This window comes from Plecotus auritus (assembly GCF_963455305.1).
Source record: "Plecotus auritus genome assembly, chromosome: 9".
In the NCBI taxonomy this organism is placed as follows: Eukaryota; Metazoa; Chordata; class Mammalia; order Chiroptera; family Vespertilionidae; genus Plecotus; species Plecotus auritus.
This window is the reverse complement of record NC_137783.1, coordinates 134140834-134155596: the sequence shown is the minus strand read 5'-3', so window position 1 is coordinate 134155596 and position 14763 is coordinate 134140834. Positions and strand designations below refer to the sequence as shown.

Sequence of the window (14763 nt, the reverse complement as noted above, 5' to 3'; positions counted from 1 at the left end):
AAAAGTGCTGACCAGGGATTCTTATCATTGATGTCTCTATTCCTCTCTCCCTCTCCTTTCATCTCTCTGAAATTAATAAAAATCATTTTAAAAACATTCTACTTGATCATGGTGTATAATTTTTTATACATTGTTGGATTTCACTTGCTAATATGGTATTGAGGATTTCTTTTTGTCAAAACTCAGAGATATTGGTCTTAGTTTAATTTTTTTGTATTATCTTTGTTTGGTTTTGGTATCACAGTAAACAGGTCTCAAAAAATGAGTTGCAGTCTATTCCTGTTGTATTTTTCTGGAAGAGTCTGTGTGAACATAGTGTTAATTTATCTTGAAATGTTTGGTAGAGTTCTTCAGTGAAACCATCTGTCCTGGAAACTTTTTTTTTTAGGAGCTATTAACTTAATGGTTGTAGAGCTATTTAGATTGTCTATATCATCTTGGTTGAGGTTTGGTAGTTTTATGGTTTTTGAAGAATTGGTGTATTTCTGTAACTTGTCAAATTTAAGAGCATGACCTTATTCCTAGCATTCCTTATGAACTTTTTAATGGCTGCAGTATTTTTGTATATGGTTTCTTTAACTCCCTGAGCATAGTTAAAATTGTTCATTTAAAGTCTTTGTCTAGTAAGTTCATCATCTGTAATTGCTCAAGGACAGTTCCTATTCATTTCTTTCCTCTGTATGGATCACACTTTCCTGTTGTTTTTTCCACGCCTTGTAATATTTTGTTTAAAACTAGACATGACCCTTTTGAATATGTGGCAACCTTAGAAATCAGTTTTCTCTCCCACCAAGATTCCTGCTTGTCATTTTTTGTTTTTGACGTTTCTGAAATAATTTTGTAAAGGCTGCAGTTTTTGTAATATATAGCTATTGAAGTCATCATTGTGCTTTTTTAGCTTAATTATCAGCTTTGTTTGACAGAGATTTCCTTAAATACATTGGGCCAAAGGGAAAAAGCACACACCTCCCAGTCTTTGCAGAAGGGCAATGTGTGTATGGCACACCTTCAATACTCAACCAGGCAGTTTTCAAGTCTGCCTGTTGAAGTTTTCAACGGAAGCTTTAGATTTCTCTAGTGATACCTTGTGTTATGGTGTGGACTAATTCTGGAGTATTACATTATTTTAAACAGAATCAGAGGGGTTTTCTACATAACTGCTTCCTGTCTGGCTTTGGGCCTTTCCTTTGTGCTGCTTCCCAGATAAAGAGTCTGTCTTTGCTGCTCTTCTTGTTAGTGGGGTGATTATAGTAGCAGGGAGAACAGGGCATTCTCTGATGTTCTTATTAAGGCTGATTGTCATGGTGGGGTCTTCACAAGAGTTTTGATCCCTCCCTCATATTTAATGCTGAACTTAGCATGTATTCCTGCTCCTCCTAGAGCTGTTTTATTTTCCTAGCCTTCTGCTCCTACCTGCAGTGGGTTTCTGCAGGTGCTGTGGTGCTGCAGTTTTTATTGCCCTTCCCTCTGTAGATTAGACTTTTGTTCCTTAGGGGAGATAAGGAAGGTAGAGTTTTCAGTTGTGGCTGTTAGTGCACTTCCCCTGGGTTAGTTCCACTAGTGTCCTTAGCTGTAGTGCTGTTGTTGTTTTGTGGTGTTTTTTTTTCTTCTTCTTTCCCCAACAGATTAAGGTTTTTGGTCTGGAGGGGAAATAGAGAAGGTGACTTATAATTGCTCTTCTTCTCCCAAGCCAGTACCACCAGAGAAAGCTTTCTCAGGATTTTCCCCATCCTTCCCTGTAAGTACAGTGGGTTTCTTAAAAAACAAACAAACAAAAAAAACCTGGTAGAAGGTATAAACTTCCTTTGGGGCCTCTCAGGGGACTCACAATCTTACACTAGCCCACATTCTGCCTTTAGCAGTTTATTAAGTTCTTTTAGCTGAGGTTTCTTATCAGTACTCAGTAGTTTATGTCTCAGGTAAGCAAATTTGCAATTTGTCCAGCTTTTTTCTTGTTGTAAGAGCTAAAACTGGAAGATTTAAGGTCCTAATTTTCCTAGCATCTTTCTTCTTTTTGATGTAGGAAGCAGAAATTCAATATGAAGAGCAGATTGGTAAAATTATTGTGGAGACACAAGAACTTAAATGGCAAAATGTGAGTATATTTTTTTTCTCAGATTAGCATTCTTAGCAATTGTTTTTAAATGTATTCTAATCTTTAATTGCAAAGTTAATTTTTAAATTTTCTAAACAAATTCAGAGTATTAAAGTTCCCACTAAAACTGTTAACATTTGGGCTTCCAGAAAATTGAGAGTAATTTTTATTCAGGCTTTCTGATAAGAAAATAACTAAAAATAATACTGAGTATAATGCTGAAAACTGTGAACTATTTCACATCTGAGAAATATATTGTATGTTTTAGAGGAGTCAAAATATTTTTTAAGAAGTGAAACCTCAGAACTGTACATGTGTTCCTAGGTTGTTGTTACATACTATAATCAAATTTTTAAAAGAATATTAGATTTTATTTTCTCTCTAGACTTATCTATATTAAAAGCATTTTAATAATGCTTCTTGTGCCTTTGCACCAAGGTAATTTTAACCACTAAATATTGAAAGATTAATTATGATAGCCTTTCTCACTATTTGGCAATATTGAAATAGGAACAGGAGGTAACATACTAGAATCAGAATTCAAGTGACAAAAGGTAATTATTAAAAATTAGTTATGAGAATTAAAATATTTTAAAGCAATTGCTAACTTCTGGAGAAATAAAAGTTGTGTGAGAATAGAAATGTAATTGTGATATACTTATATGACTGCATTGAATAAAAATTACATAGAGTAGTAAAAATACTATTAACTTAGCCACAATTTTTATATAACTGTTGGAAGAATAGAGGGAGGAGGTGTAGGTTAATGATTGTACAAGAAACCTAAACAATCATAATAGGAGATCAATACATAAATTTTTACATTGTTTAATCAACATATATTAAGAGATATGGAGTCAGATAACAGAAATATTTGAAAGTGGTTGCTACATTTAGGCCTAATAGTTTTAAATTATGAGGATTATTTGATAAAAATAGAAGAAAAATATGAAGTTATCTTGAATCTGAAGGACAGAACATAGAACTTCTACCAAAAAGGGTAGGGAGGGGAGGGGAAAAAAAGAAATGGAATCATATATGTGGATTTTTTTCAAAAATGCCCTGTGGTAGAGTAAAATCTCTGACATTTCTCTTAGCAATATTTTTTCTGCTATATCTCCTTTGATAAGGGGAACAAAAGAAAAAATAAACAAATGGGACTGCATCAGACTAAAAGTTTTTACACAGCAAAGGAAACCATCGACAATGAAAAGACAACCTAGTGAATGGGAGAAGATATTTGCCATAGTACAGTAGATGAGGGGTTAATATCCAAAATATATAAAGAACTTATACAACTTGACACCATAAAAACAAACAATCCATTTAAAAAATGGGTAAAGGACCCAAACAGACACTTCTCCGAAGAGGGCAAACAGTTGGCCAAGATACGTATGAAAAGATGCTCAGTGTTACTAATCATCAGAGAAATGCAAACTAAAGCCACAATGAGGTATCACCTCACACCTGTCAGAATGGCTATCCTCAGTAAATCAACAAACAAGTGTTGGTGAGGATGTGAAGAAAAGGGAATGCAGGTTGGTGCAGCTAATGTGGTAAGCAGTATGGAGGATCCTCAAAACATTTAAAGTGGAATTGCCTTATAATCCAGTGATTTCACTTCTGAGTATGTGTCCAAAGAAACCAAAAACTTTAAGTTGAAAGAATACGTGCACCCTTATGTTCACTGCAGCACTAGAGGCCCAGTGTGGGGGTCCCTCAGCCTGGCCTGCGCCCTCTCGCAGTCCAGGAGCCCTCGGGGGATGTCCGACTGCTGGCTTAAGCCCACTCCCCAAGCTGCAGTCGGACATCCTTAGCGCTGCTTCGGAGGCAGGAGAGGCTCCCACCACCGCTGCCGCACTCACCAACTGTGCTCACCAGCTGTGCGCCTGGCTTCTGGCTGACTGGTGTTCCCGCTGTGGGAGTGCACTGACCACAAGGGGGCAGCTTTTACATTGAGAGTCTGCCCCCTGGTGGTCAGTGCATATCATAGTGATCAGTCGTTCTGCGGTTCGGTCGATTTGCATGTTAGCCTTTTATTATATAGGATTATTTACAATTGCCAGACTGTGGAAGCAGCCCAAGTGCCCATCAGTAGATGAGTGGATAAAAAAGTGGTGGTACATATATACCATGGAATATTATTCAGCCATAAAAAAGAATGAAATCCTAACATTTGTGACAGCATGGATGGATATAGAGAGTATTAATGCTAAATGAAATAAGCCAATCAGAGAAAGGCAAATACAGTATGATTTCACTTAGTGGAATCTAAAGGACAGAATAAACAAACAAACCAAATTGAAACAGACTCATAGATACAGAGAACAGACTAATGGTAGCCAGAGGGGAGGGGAGTTGGGGGGTTGGGAGGAAAAGGCGAAAGGATTAAGAAATACAAAATGGTAGTTACAAAATAGTCACAGGGATGTAAAGTACAGCATAGGGAATATTGTCAATAATATTGTAATAACTATGTCCAGTGCCAGATGGGTACTTGAAATAGCAGGGGGAACACTTTGTAAAATACATGATTGTCTAACCCAGGGGTGGGCAAACTTTTTGACTCGAGGGCCACAATGGGTTCTTAAACTGGACCGGAGGGCCGGAACAAAAGCATGGATGGAGTGTTTGTGTGAACTAATATAAATTCAAAGTAAAGGAGCGGAGGGGAGAGCAAGAGAACCGGATAGAACAGCCGGATCCGGCCCGCGAGCCGTAGTTTGCCCAAGGCTGGACTCTAACCATTAAACTGTGCAGCTGAAAGTAACACAAAATAGTATTGAATGTAAACTGTAACTGAAAAATAAAATAAAAAAATTTTAAATGCCCTGTGATAGTTTTGGTTTTGTAAAAATTTAGTAGTATTTCAATGCATTTAAAGAATCATATGTTGCTATATGAACATTTGTGCCTAGATCATAAAATTGTTTTATTTGGAAACTCTAAGACTAGAGTCTGCTTGTGTACAAGGAATGTTAATAACTTTTGATGGAAGATATTTTCTTGAAGAAAGCTTTGCAGCAAGCTTTGTTTAGAGTTTGAATTTTAATAAACAATGTATTTTATCATAAAGAAGCAACTGGAAGCAAAGTAATTGTATGATTATTCCATGACAATTAAAAAATCATAAGATTGGTTTAAAATTGCATTTCAGGAGCATGAAATTATATATGCAACAAATATATTTAACTTTTATTTGCATAGTGAAACCAATTAAAGTTTAAACTGAAAGAGTTGCTAGAATTTATGTCTTTTTATCATTTTTTAAAATAGGAAACTCTTCAGAATCAAAAGGAAACATTAACAAAGCAACACGAAGAAGCAATGGCAGTTTTTAAAAAGCAGGTAATTTCAAAAGGATAGACAGACACTATAGTATTACATATAACATCTCCCCTTTATGAATATTGTAAGCTGTTCTCCATACACACTGAAGACTCACACAAAAAAAGTATTATTGGAAGCAGGAAATGAATAAGGTTATTTTAAATCATAACTGATAATGAAGAGTATAATGTGGTAGAATGAGTTAGTTTTGGAGAGAAATTGGGAAAACGATTTTCTTGTAGATGTGTTTTCATCTGTTCTAAATAAATTAGGTTAATGATGTGGGTGTTCTTTTTCTCTCCCTTCTCCCCTTCCTCTGTTTAATTAGAGTATCCTAGGATCTTAACCCTTTCAACATTACTTCTTTACCCTAGCTAGAATTGTATCACTAATGAAAAGCAGAGATGCAAGTAGAGAGATGTAAAAGATGAGGGGATGTGATTATCATGTACTGAAGCCTCCATAAATATTAACCATCAGCAACTAAGTAAGACTAGTAGAAAAATAGAAAAACAGGAAAAGAAAAAGATTTTTAAAGAACTGAATAACAACTCCTTTGTTATTTTGAATTCTATAGCTCTTCTTTACAAGCTCAAATTTCTCTCTTCAGTCCCTAGTTAGAAAATGTAAGTGTAAGAAATATGTTCCTGAAAAATATCCTCTGGAAGTGTTTTTTCTTATAGCCTTTCCAACATGACTTTTTAAAAAATTCATTCCACCCCCCCTTTTTTGTCTTCATCTCCATATAGGTGTGTGTGTGTTTAGAAAAACAAATGTATAAAAAGAAATAAACCTACACACTGTAAATCACTAGTGGGTTAAAGTCATTGGTAATTTATACTTTAGCATAGATTTATTTAAGCAAATGATAAACTTTCTTTTAGTCTGATATTGGCCTCATCAAAGTTATGGGAGTTTTAATTGAAGGGTAAGGAAGCAGAAGCCAAATGTATAGCATAGTCTTCTTTAGGAGAGCAAGTCTTTATCTCTGATATCACAAGGGACTTTGAGCTAGATAAGGATATCCAGGTATCTGAAGAATAGAGGAGAGAGTGCCCTGGGATTCTTTTTATTTTGTTTTCTTCCCCCCCCCCCCTTTCTTTTTTAAGGATTCTAGAATGTAACGAGGCATATAGAAAATTAGATGGAGAAATTCCAAAGAAAAATTTCATTTCTTTTTTTTTAATTCTTTAATGTTTAAAGTATTACATATAGCTAGCATTACATATGTCTTCTTTTTCCCCCATTGACCTCTCTCCGGCCACCCCTGCCCCAGCACATTGTCTCACTTCCCTACTCTCTGTGTCCATTGGTTGTGTTTATATGCAGACATACAAGTCCTTTGATCTCTTACCCACCCCCACACACACCCTCCCCTGCCTTCCCTCTGAAGTTTGACAGTCTGTTCAATGCTTCTCTGTCTCTAATTTTATCAGTTTATGTTGTTCATTATATTCCACAAATGAGTGAGATCATGTGATGCTTATTTTTCTCTGACTTATTTCGCTTAGCATAATGCTCTCCATGTCCATCCATGCTGTTGCAAATGGTAAGCGTTCTTTTTTACAGCAGCGTAATATTCCATTGTGTAGATGTACCACTGTTTTTTAGTCTACTCATCTGCTGATGGGAACTTAGGCTGTTTCCAAATTTCAGCTATTTTAAATTGTGCTGCTATGGACATAGGGAGTGCATATGTCCTTTCTGATTGATGTTTCTGATTTCTTGGGATATATTCCTAGAAGTGGGATTACTAGGTCAAATTGGAGTTCCATTTTTAATTTTTTGAGGAAACTTCATACTGTTTTCCACAGTGAATGCACCATTCTGCATTCCCACCAGCAGTGCACAAGGGTTCCTTTTTCTCCACATCCTCGCCAGCACTTGTCATTAGTTGATTTGTTGATGATAGCCATTCTGACAGGTTTGGGATGGTATCTCATTGTCGTTTTGATTTGCATATCTTGGATGATTAGTGACTTTGAGCATGTTTTCATATGTCTCTTGGCCTTCTGTATGTCCTCTTTTGAAAAGTGACTATTTAAGTCCTTTGCCCATTTTTTGATTGGATTGTTTATCTTCCTTTTGTTAAGATGTATGAGTTCCCTATAGATTTTGCAGATTAGGCCCTTATTAGATATAACATTGGCTAATATGTTCTCCCATGCAGTGGGCTTTTTTGTTGTTTTGTTGGTGGTTTCTTTAGCTGTGCAGGAGCTTTTTATTTTGATACTACCAGCCCAGTGCACAAATTTGTGCACGGGTGGGGTCCCTCGGGAAGGCCTGCAGGGATTGGGCCAAAACCGGCAGTCCAATGCTGCCGCTCCTGCCTGCCGCTCCCGCTCATCCCGGCCGTGCTGCACCTGCCGTGGGCTGGTGCCATTGCAGCGGTGTGTGCAGTGGCACTCGCCAGCCATGAGACCTACATCTGGCACCTGTCCCAAGGGGGGTGGAGGGAGGCCCAGGATGCGATCGGCCCTCCAGGCGGGTGGTGAAATGCCCTTGCTGGCCCAGGATCCAGATCTGTCCCACTGATGTTCATGCAGGTTGTTGGGAGCCACTTGGCGGCCGCTTTTATATCATTTCTTTCCTTGCGGAGCATCTCGGGAGGGAAAGCGGCTGCAGTGCCTAAGGCCAACTTCCAGAAGGCCGGCGGTGCTGTAGGGATTGTGCTGGCGGCACAGGTCCGTCAGTGTCTGGCCTGTTCTCCAGAGATTCGACCTGCAGGACTACTGAGGGAGTGAGTGGCTGCCGCCCGGGCTGGTGGGCCGGTCAGCTGAGTGGCACTCCCACTGTGGGAGTGCACTGACCACCAGGGGGCAGCTCCTGCGTTGAGAGTTTGCCCCCTGGTGGTCAGTGCACATCATAGCGACCGGTCAACGGGTCGTTCAGTCACTTAGGCTTATATATCTATGTATAGATAGATAGATAGTCCCATTTGTTTATTTTCTCCTTAGTTTCCTTTGCCCTAGGAGTTGTATCAGTAAAGATATTGCTACGACACAACTTTGCCTAATATCCTTGCAGTGCTTGGAATATTTAACTAGTTTTCTTTGGCAAGTTTATTTTAGTTTTCCTGTTTTAAAAAGTCATTGTTTATTAGACTATTGCATGCATTTTTCAAATTTTTAGGAAATATTGTCAGTGCTAATACAAATGGTATTTATTTCATAACAGTGTGCCCTTAGAAAATGTTATGTTATTATTTATGAGTAGATAGCAAATTACTGAAATATTTAAGAAAAAACTTCTGGAGGGCATAACTAAACTTTCAGGAATGATTGTTGTCTCTAATTCATTTCCTTTTTTGACTGGCTTTTTCCTTTCACTCATATTTTTTATTATTTATTTTCTCATTCATTGTATAAGTAGCATATTCACATTATATCAAGTTCTAACAATAATCATGTAAAATATATCTATAATCTCACTGTGTAAATCACTGTTAACAGTTTACTTACCTATATTTTAATCTTTATAATTGTTTGTAGTTGCAAATGAAGATGTGTGCCTTGGAAGAAGAAAAGGTATTAATTTTTTAATAATTTAAAGCATGGTTAAATGTATTTAAGTATCAATTGTTCCCCATAATGGAAAGGAGCACTAGTAATACACTAATGTGAACTGTTAATTGCTGAAAATCTTAGACACAGAAAGGACCCAAGAGAATCGTCTTACTTGACCACTGTTATTTTGCAATTGAGAACATTGAGATCTAGCAAGATTTGCTGAAGTTCAATATGCCATTTTGAAGTGGTAAAGTTGGGACTAGAACCCAGATCTCTGCAGCCCCAAATTAATGCTATTTCCACTCTACTGCAATTAAGTGTAATATTTTTAGTGCTTTTTAATGTAATTACCTTCTTTAAAAAACATTAAAATGATTGTCATATGGGTGCCAACCAACTGGAAAAGAGGACACAACTCAAAACAGTCCTAGAAATTCATCTGGCATGAAACATTTTCCTTTGCTGTCTAATAGTTAATACATGTTTTGAGTATGTCAATGAACATATCACATATAATATTAATAATTTATAGTTTGTTATTTTTAGCTAAAGACCTTCTTTTAAACATTCTCCCATATCCTTAAATTTATAAGATAAAAGTACCTGTATCTTGTTAATCCTATATAATAAAAGGGTAATAAGCAAATAGACTGATCAGAACAACCAAACAACCAAAGCATAAAACGCTAATGATATGCTCTGGCTGCTCAACTGCTCACTATGATGTGCATTGACCACCAAGAGGCAGATGCTCCAACCTGTAGGTTAGCTTGCTGCTGGGGTCTGGCTGGTCGGGACTGAGCGAAATGGGCCAGACATGCCCTGGAGCCCTCCTGCGGTCCCTCCCCAGTCCGATCATGCACTATTGGGGTCCCTCAGCTTGGCCTGCGCCCTCTCGCAATCCGGGATCCCTTGGGGGATGTCAGAGAGCCGGTTTCAGCACGATCTCCCCTTGGGAGAGTGCCAGATGCAGGGCTCATACCTGGCAAGCACTGCTGCAGCAACTCGAGCCTCTCCTGATTGGGACTGATTGAGCTCAAGTCTGCAGCAGGCACAATGGGGCTGGGATGAGCGGGAGCGGCAGGTAGGAGCTGCAGGCGGCCTGATCCCTGCAGGCCACCCAGAGAGAACCCACCTGTGCACAAATTCGTGCACCGGGCCTCTAGTTAGAATATATTTATTCTAGCTATATGAATTCAATACTTAATTATACAATATTCATAAGTTCTCAAGAATGCTCTACTGATAAAATTTGTTGTTAGAAGATTTTCCATTTCATGATATTTATAATCTCATCAACAACTTACTATAATTTTACAATATGTCGAAGTCTTTAGAAGTTGTGGTGTGGATACAAGTGTAAAGCCTGTGAAGTATTATGTTTACAGTAGAGATTTTGGTTCTTGAGCTCTTATATTTATTAATAGTATTATTTACATTGGAAATACTGAAATATAGTTTTTTACTTAAAGGGAAAATATCAACTTGCTACAGAAATAAAAGAAAAAGAAATAGAAGGATTGAAAGAAACATTAAGAGCATTACAGGTAAAGTAATAAGTATTGCTTAAAAAGTAATTTGGCATTTTAGCATTGTATCAGTAAAATATTAAATATGTAAGCTAGCAATGCAAAGCTAATAAAAAAATTCACCTATGGTATATAACATACAATTTAGTACTTTTTATCTTAGAGTCTTGAATTTCAAATTAGAAGGATTTTTGCTTCATTTTTCATTTTAAAAAGAAATATTAAAATAGCTTTCATTATTTTTTATAGTAATATAATTAGATATATATTGTTTTTAATACTTTATAGATTAAAGTACTAAGGAAAATAAGTCAGGCCTGTATACTATGACTGATTCACCCATGGTTCCTAAAATTTTAAATAACATTGAGTCATTATTACTTGCTAAGTAATGTGGTTATTTTCTGTAAATACAAAGATGAAGAAAACATCACATTTGCTTTTAAGCTGTTCACAGTCTCAGAGAATACAGAGGTGTACAACTAATGATGATTCAAATATATATATACACACACACATATATATACATATATATGTATTTATGTATATATAGAAGGTCTACTCTGTGCCGAGCACTGTTCTAAGCACTGGGGATACAGCAGTGATTAAAATGACAAAATCTCTGCCCTGGTGCACTTACATTCTGATAGGGAATATAAACATTAAAATTAGATTAAAAAGTAAATTGAAGATTGTTGGAGGGAAGATAGTCACATGATTTCAAAATATCATCCTATAGATAACATTAACTACAGAGAGCAAAATACATTTTTACAGTGGAAGGATCCTGATAGTCACTACCTTAATCAGGTAATTCACATCATAGTGTGGCCTTATTTAAGCAGATGACAAACTTTCTTCCTTAGTCTGATTAAGGTAATATACAAAGGTTCCATTTTTTCCACATCCTCATTAACTTCATCTTTTTTATCACAGCCATTCTAATAAGTGTGAGGTGATACCTCATTGTGGGTTTGATTTACATTCCCCTGATGATGAGTGATGTTGAGCACATTTGCATATACCTGTTGGCCATGTATGTGTCTTCTTTTGAGACATGTCTATTCAGGTCCTCAGCCCATTTTTGAATTAGATTATTTGTGTTTTTGTGTTTTGCTTTGCTGTGAGTATATGAATTCCTAACATATTTTGGATATATTTGCAGATGTTTCTTTCACTCTATAGGTTGTGTTTTCACTCTGTTGATTATTTCCTTTGCTGTGCAGAAGCTTTTTAGTTTTATACAATCCCACTTGCCTGTTTGTTTTTGCCTTTGTTGGGATAGGGGCTTAAATCACAAGGAACAACAACAGCCTGTAATTATTGGAATCGAAAGTCTAGGTCAGTGGTTGGCAAACTCATTAGTCAACAGAGTGGCAAACCGCGGCTCGCGAGCCGCTAACGTCAGGAAGCTCTTTTCCCATTTTTTTCTCTTCTAGTAGTTTTACTGTTTGAGATCCTATGTTTAAGCCTTTAATACATTTTTAGTTGATTTTTGTCATAATGTAAGATTTTGTGTATGGTGTGAGATAATGGTCCAATTTCAGTCTTCTGAATGTAGCTACCCAACACTGTTTATTGAAGACTGCCCTTTTCTCATTATGTATCTTGGCACTCTTGTTAAAGATCAGTTGGAGTAAATGCATAGATTTATTTCTGGAATCTCTATTCTGTTCCATTGGTCAAGATGTCTGTTTTTATGCCATTATCATACTGTTTTGATTACCACAGTTTTGAAATATATTTTGAAGTTGGTTTATTCATCTTGCTCAAAGTTGCTTTAGCTGCCGAAACCGGTTTGGCTCAGTGGATAGAGCGTCGGCCTGCGGACTGAAGGGTCCCGGGTTCAATTCCGGTCAAGGGCATGTACCTTGGTTGCGGGCACATCCCCAGTGGGAGGTGTGCAGGAGGCAGCTGATCGATGTTTCTCTCTCATCGATGTTTCTAGCTCTCTATTCCCTCTCCCTTCCTCTCTGTAAAATATCAATAAAATATATTTTTTAAAAAAAGTTGCTTTAGCTGTTCAGGGTGTTTAGTGGTGCAATATGAATCTTAGGATTGTTTTCTTTTATTTCTGTAGGGATTGATATTGAATCTATAGATCACTTTTGGTAATAGGGACATTTTAACAATATATATATTTTTAATCCTCACCAGAGGATATTTTTTCCATTGATTTTTAGAGAGAGTGGAAGGGAGGGAGGGAGGAAGAGGGGAAAAGAGAGAGAGAGAGAAACGTCGACGTGAGAGACACATTGATTGGTTGCCTGTGGCCAACCAGGGCTGCGAGTAAACAGAACAGAGGTATGTGTTCTTGACTGGGAATCAAATCCGAGACCCTGTTGGTCCATGGGCTGATGCTCTAACCACTGAGAAACCAGCCAAGGCCATTTTAATAATATTAATTCTCGCATCCATGAACACAGGATGTCTTTCCATTTATCTGTATCTTAAAATTTTTTTATCAGTGTTTCATAATACTCAGTGTATCAGTCTTTTACCATGTTGGTTAAATTTATTCCTAAGTATATTATTCTTTTTATTGCTATTGTGAATTCAATTTTTAAAATTTTATTTCCTTTACAGTTATTTTGTTTCTTTTGTAGATAGAAAAAAATGTGGCAGATTTTTGTATGTTGATGTTGTGCCCTGTAGTTTTTTTTTATTTTATTTTTATTTTTTATTTTTTTTTTCAAATTTTTATTAAGGTATTATATGTGTACATATCTTACCATTGGTGCCCTGTAGTTTTAATGAATTCATTTATTAGTTTTAACAGTGTATTTTTTGTTGTCTTTAGAGTTTTCTACATATATGAACATGTTATCTTTAAATAGAGATAGTATTACTTTTCCCTTTCTGATTTGGATTTTTTTTCCTTGCCTAATTGCTCTGCCAAGGACTTCTAGTACTGTGCTGAATAGAAGTGATGAGAATGGTACCCTTGACTTATACTGGATTGATTATGATTTTTACTGTGGGCTTTTTATAGATGGCCTTGTTTTTAGGTAAGTTCCTTTTGTAACAGTTTTGTTGAGAGATTTTATTATGAATAGAAAATGAATTTTGTCAAAGGCTTTTTCTGCATCTATTGAGATGAACATGATTATTTGTCATTCTGTTAATGTGATAAATACCACATCAATTGATTTGCTATGTTGGACTATCTTTGTAGCACAGGGATAAATTGCACTTGGTCATGGTGTGCTATCCTTTTAATATGCTGTTGAATTCAGTTTGTTAGAATTATATTGAAAAATTTTGCATGTATGTTCATCATGGATATTGGCCAATTTTTTTTTTTGTCTTGTGGTATCTTTGTCTGGCTTTGGTATCAGAGTTTCAAAATATTTTTGAGCCACACCGGCCAGGGCTGCAGCTCCTTAATTGTACTCTATAGCTCCTCTACAGCTATATTTTCAGTTGTAGGTAGTAGTTAAAGTGTGTGTGTGTGTGTGTGTATGTGTGTGTGTGTGTGTGTGTGTGTGTGTGTAAGTGCTGGGACCTCCTAGTCTTGCTATCGCTCCCATGAATTCTTTACATTTCTCATAAATAAGACCTTGCTGTCTGTGTTCTGAGCTTCAAATTGTTTCTTTTTTTTTTCTTTTAATTTCAGAGAAAGGAAGAGAGAGGGAGAGAGGGATAGAAATATCAATGATGAGAGAGAATCACTGATCAGCTGCCTCCTGTACGCCCCCCATGGGATGGAGTCTGACCAGGAATGGAACTATGACCTCCTGGTTCATAGGTCAACACTCAATCACTGAGCCATGCTGGGTTGGGCCAGATAGTTTCTTCAGTTTGTCATTTGTGTTTTGATTTTTGTTTAATTTTTGCTATTAATTATTTATTTTTAATGACTTTCAGAGTTTGTAATGGTTAGAAAGGCTTTTACTACTCCAAAGTCATAAAGGGATTTACCCATGTTTTCTTTTATTACTTCCTATGTACTAAAATTTTACATTTCATCTCTGATGACTTGAAGTTTATTTTTGTAACAGAGTATGAGATATGAATCTAAGTCTGTATTTTTCTAGATTCTTATCCAGTTGTCTTAACATTGTTTAGATTCTCCTTATTTGAGATGTTGGGCAGTTTTTATTTTGGATTTCTTTGTTGCTTTGATGTAACAAAGTGAATAAAAATTAAGTACAACAAAATGTCAATGAGTTCCAAGAAGAATGTTTTCAGTAAAAATAAGGGAATGGATTTCATGCCTCAGATTGGATGATATTAGTGATGTAGTAAAAAATCCTTGTATCTTGCTTCAACAACAACACAAAAAGTAGGACGTGATTAA

The 14763-nt window shown here is 36.5% G+C and overlaps 1 protein-coding gene across 1 annotated transcript in view; it reads left to right on the top strand.

Annotated features, from left to right (window-relative positions):
- CCDC73 (coiled-coil domain containing 73) overlaps positions 1-14763 on the top strand; it is a gene marked incomplete at both ends in the record, with an annotated part of 77602 nt that overhangs the window by 22994 nt on the left and 39845 nt on the right. Inside the window, 4 exons of the mRNA XM_080640677.1 lie at positions 2024-2095; positions 5372-5443; positions 8917-8952; positions 10407-10481. Coding sequence (XP_080496803.1) covers positions 2024-2095; positions 5372-5443; positions 8917-8952; positions 10407-10481 — 255 coding nt within the window. The remainder of the gene's footprint in view (positions 1-2023; positions 2096-5371; positions 5444-8916; positions 8953-10406; positions 10482-14763) is intronic.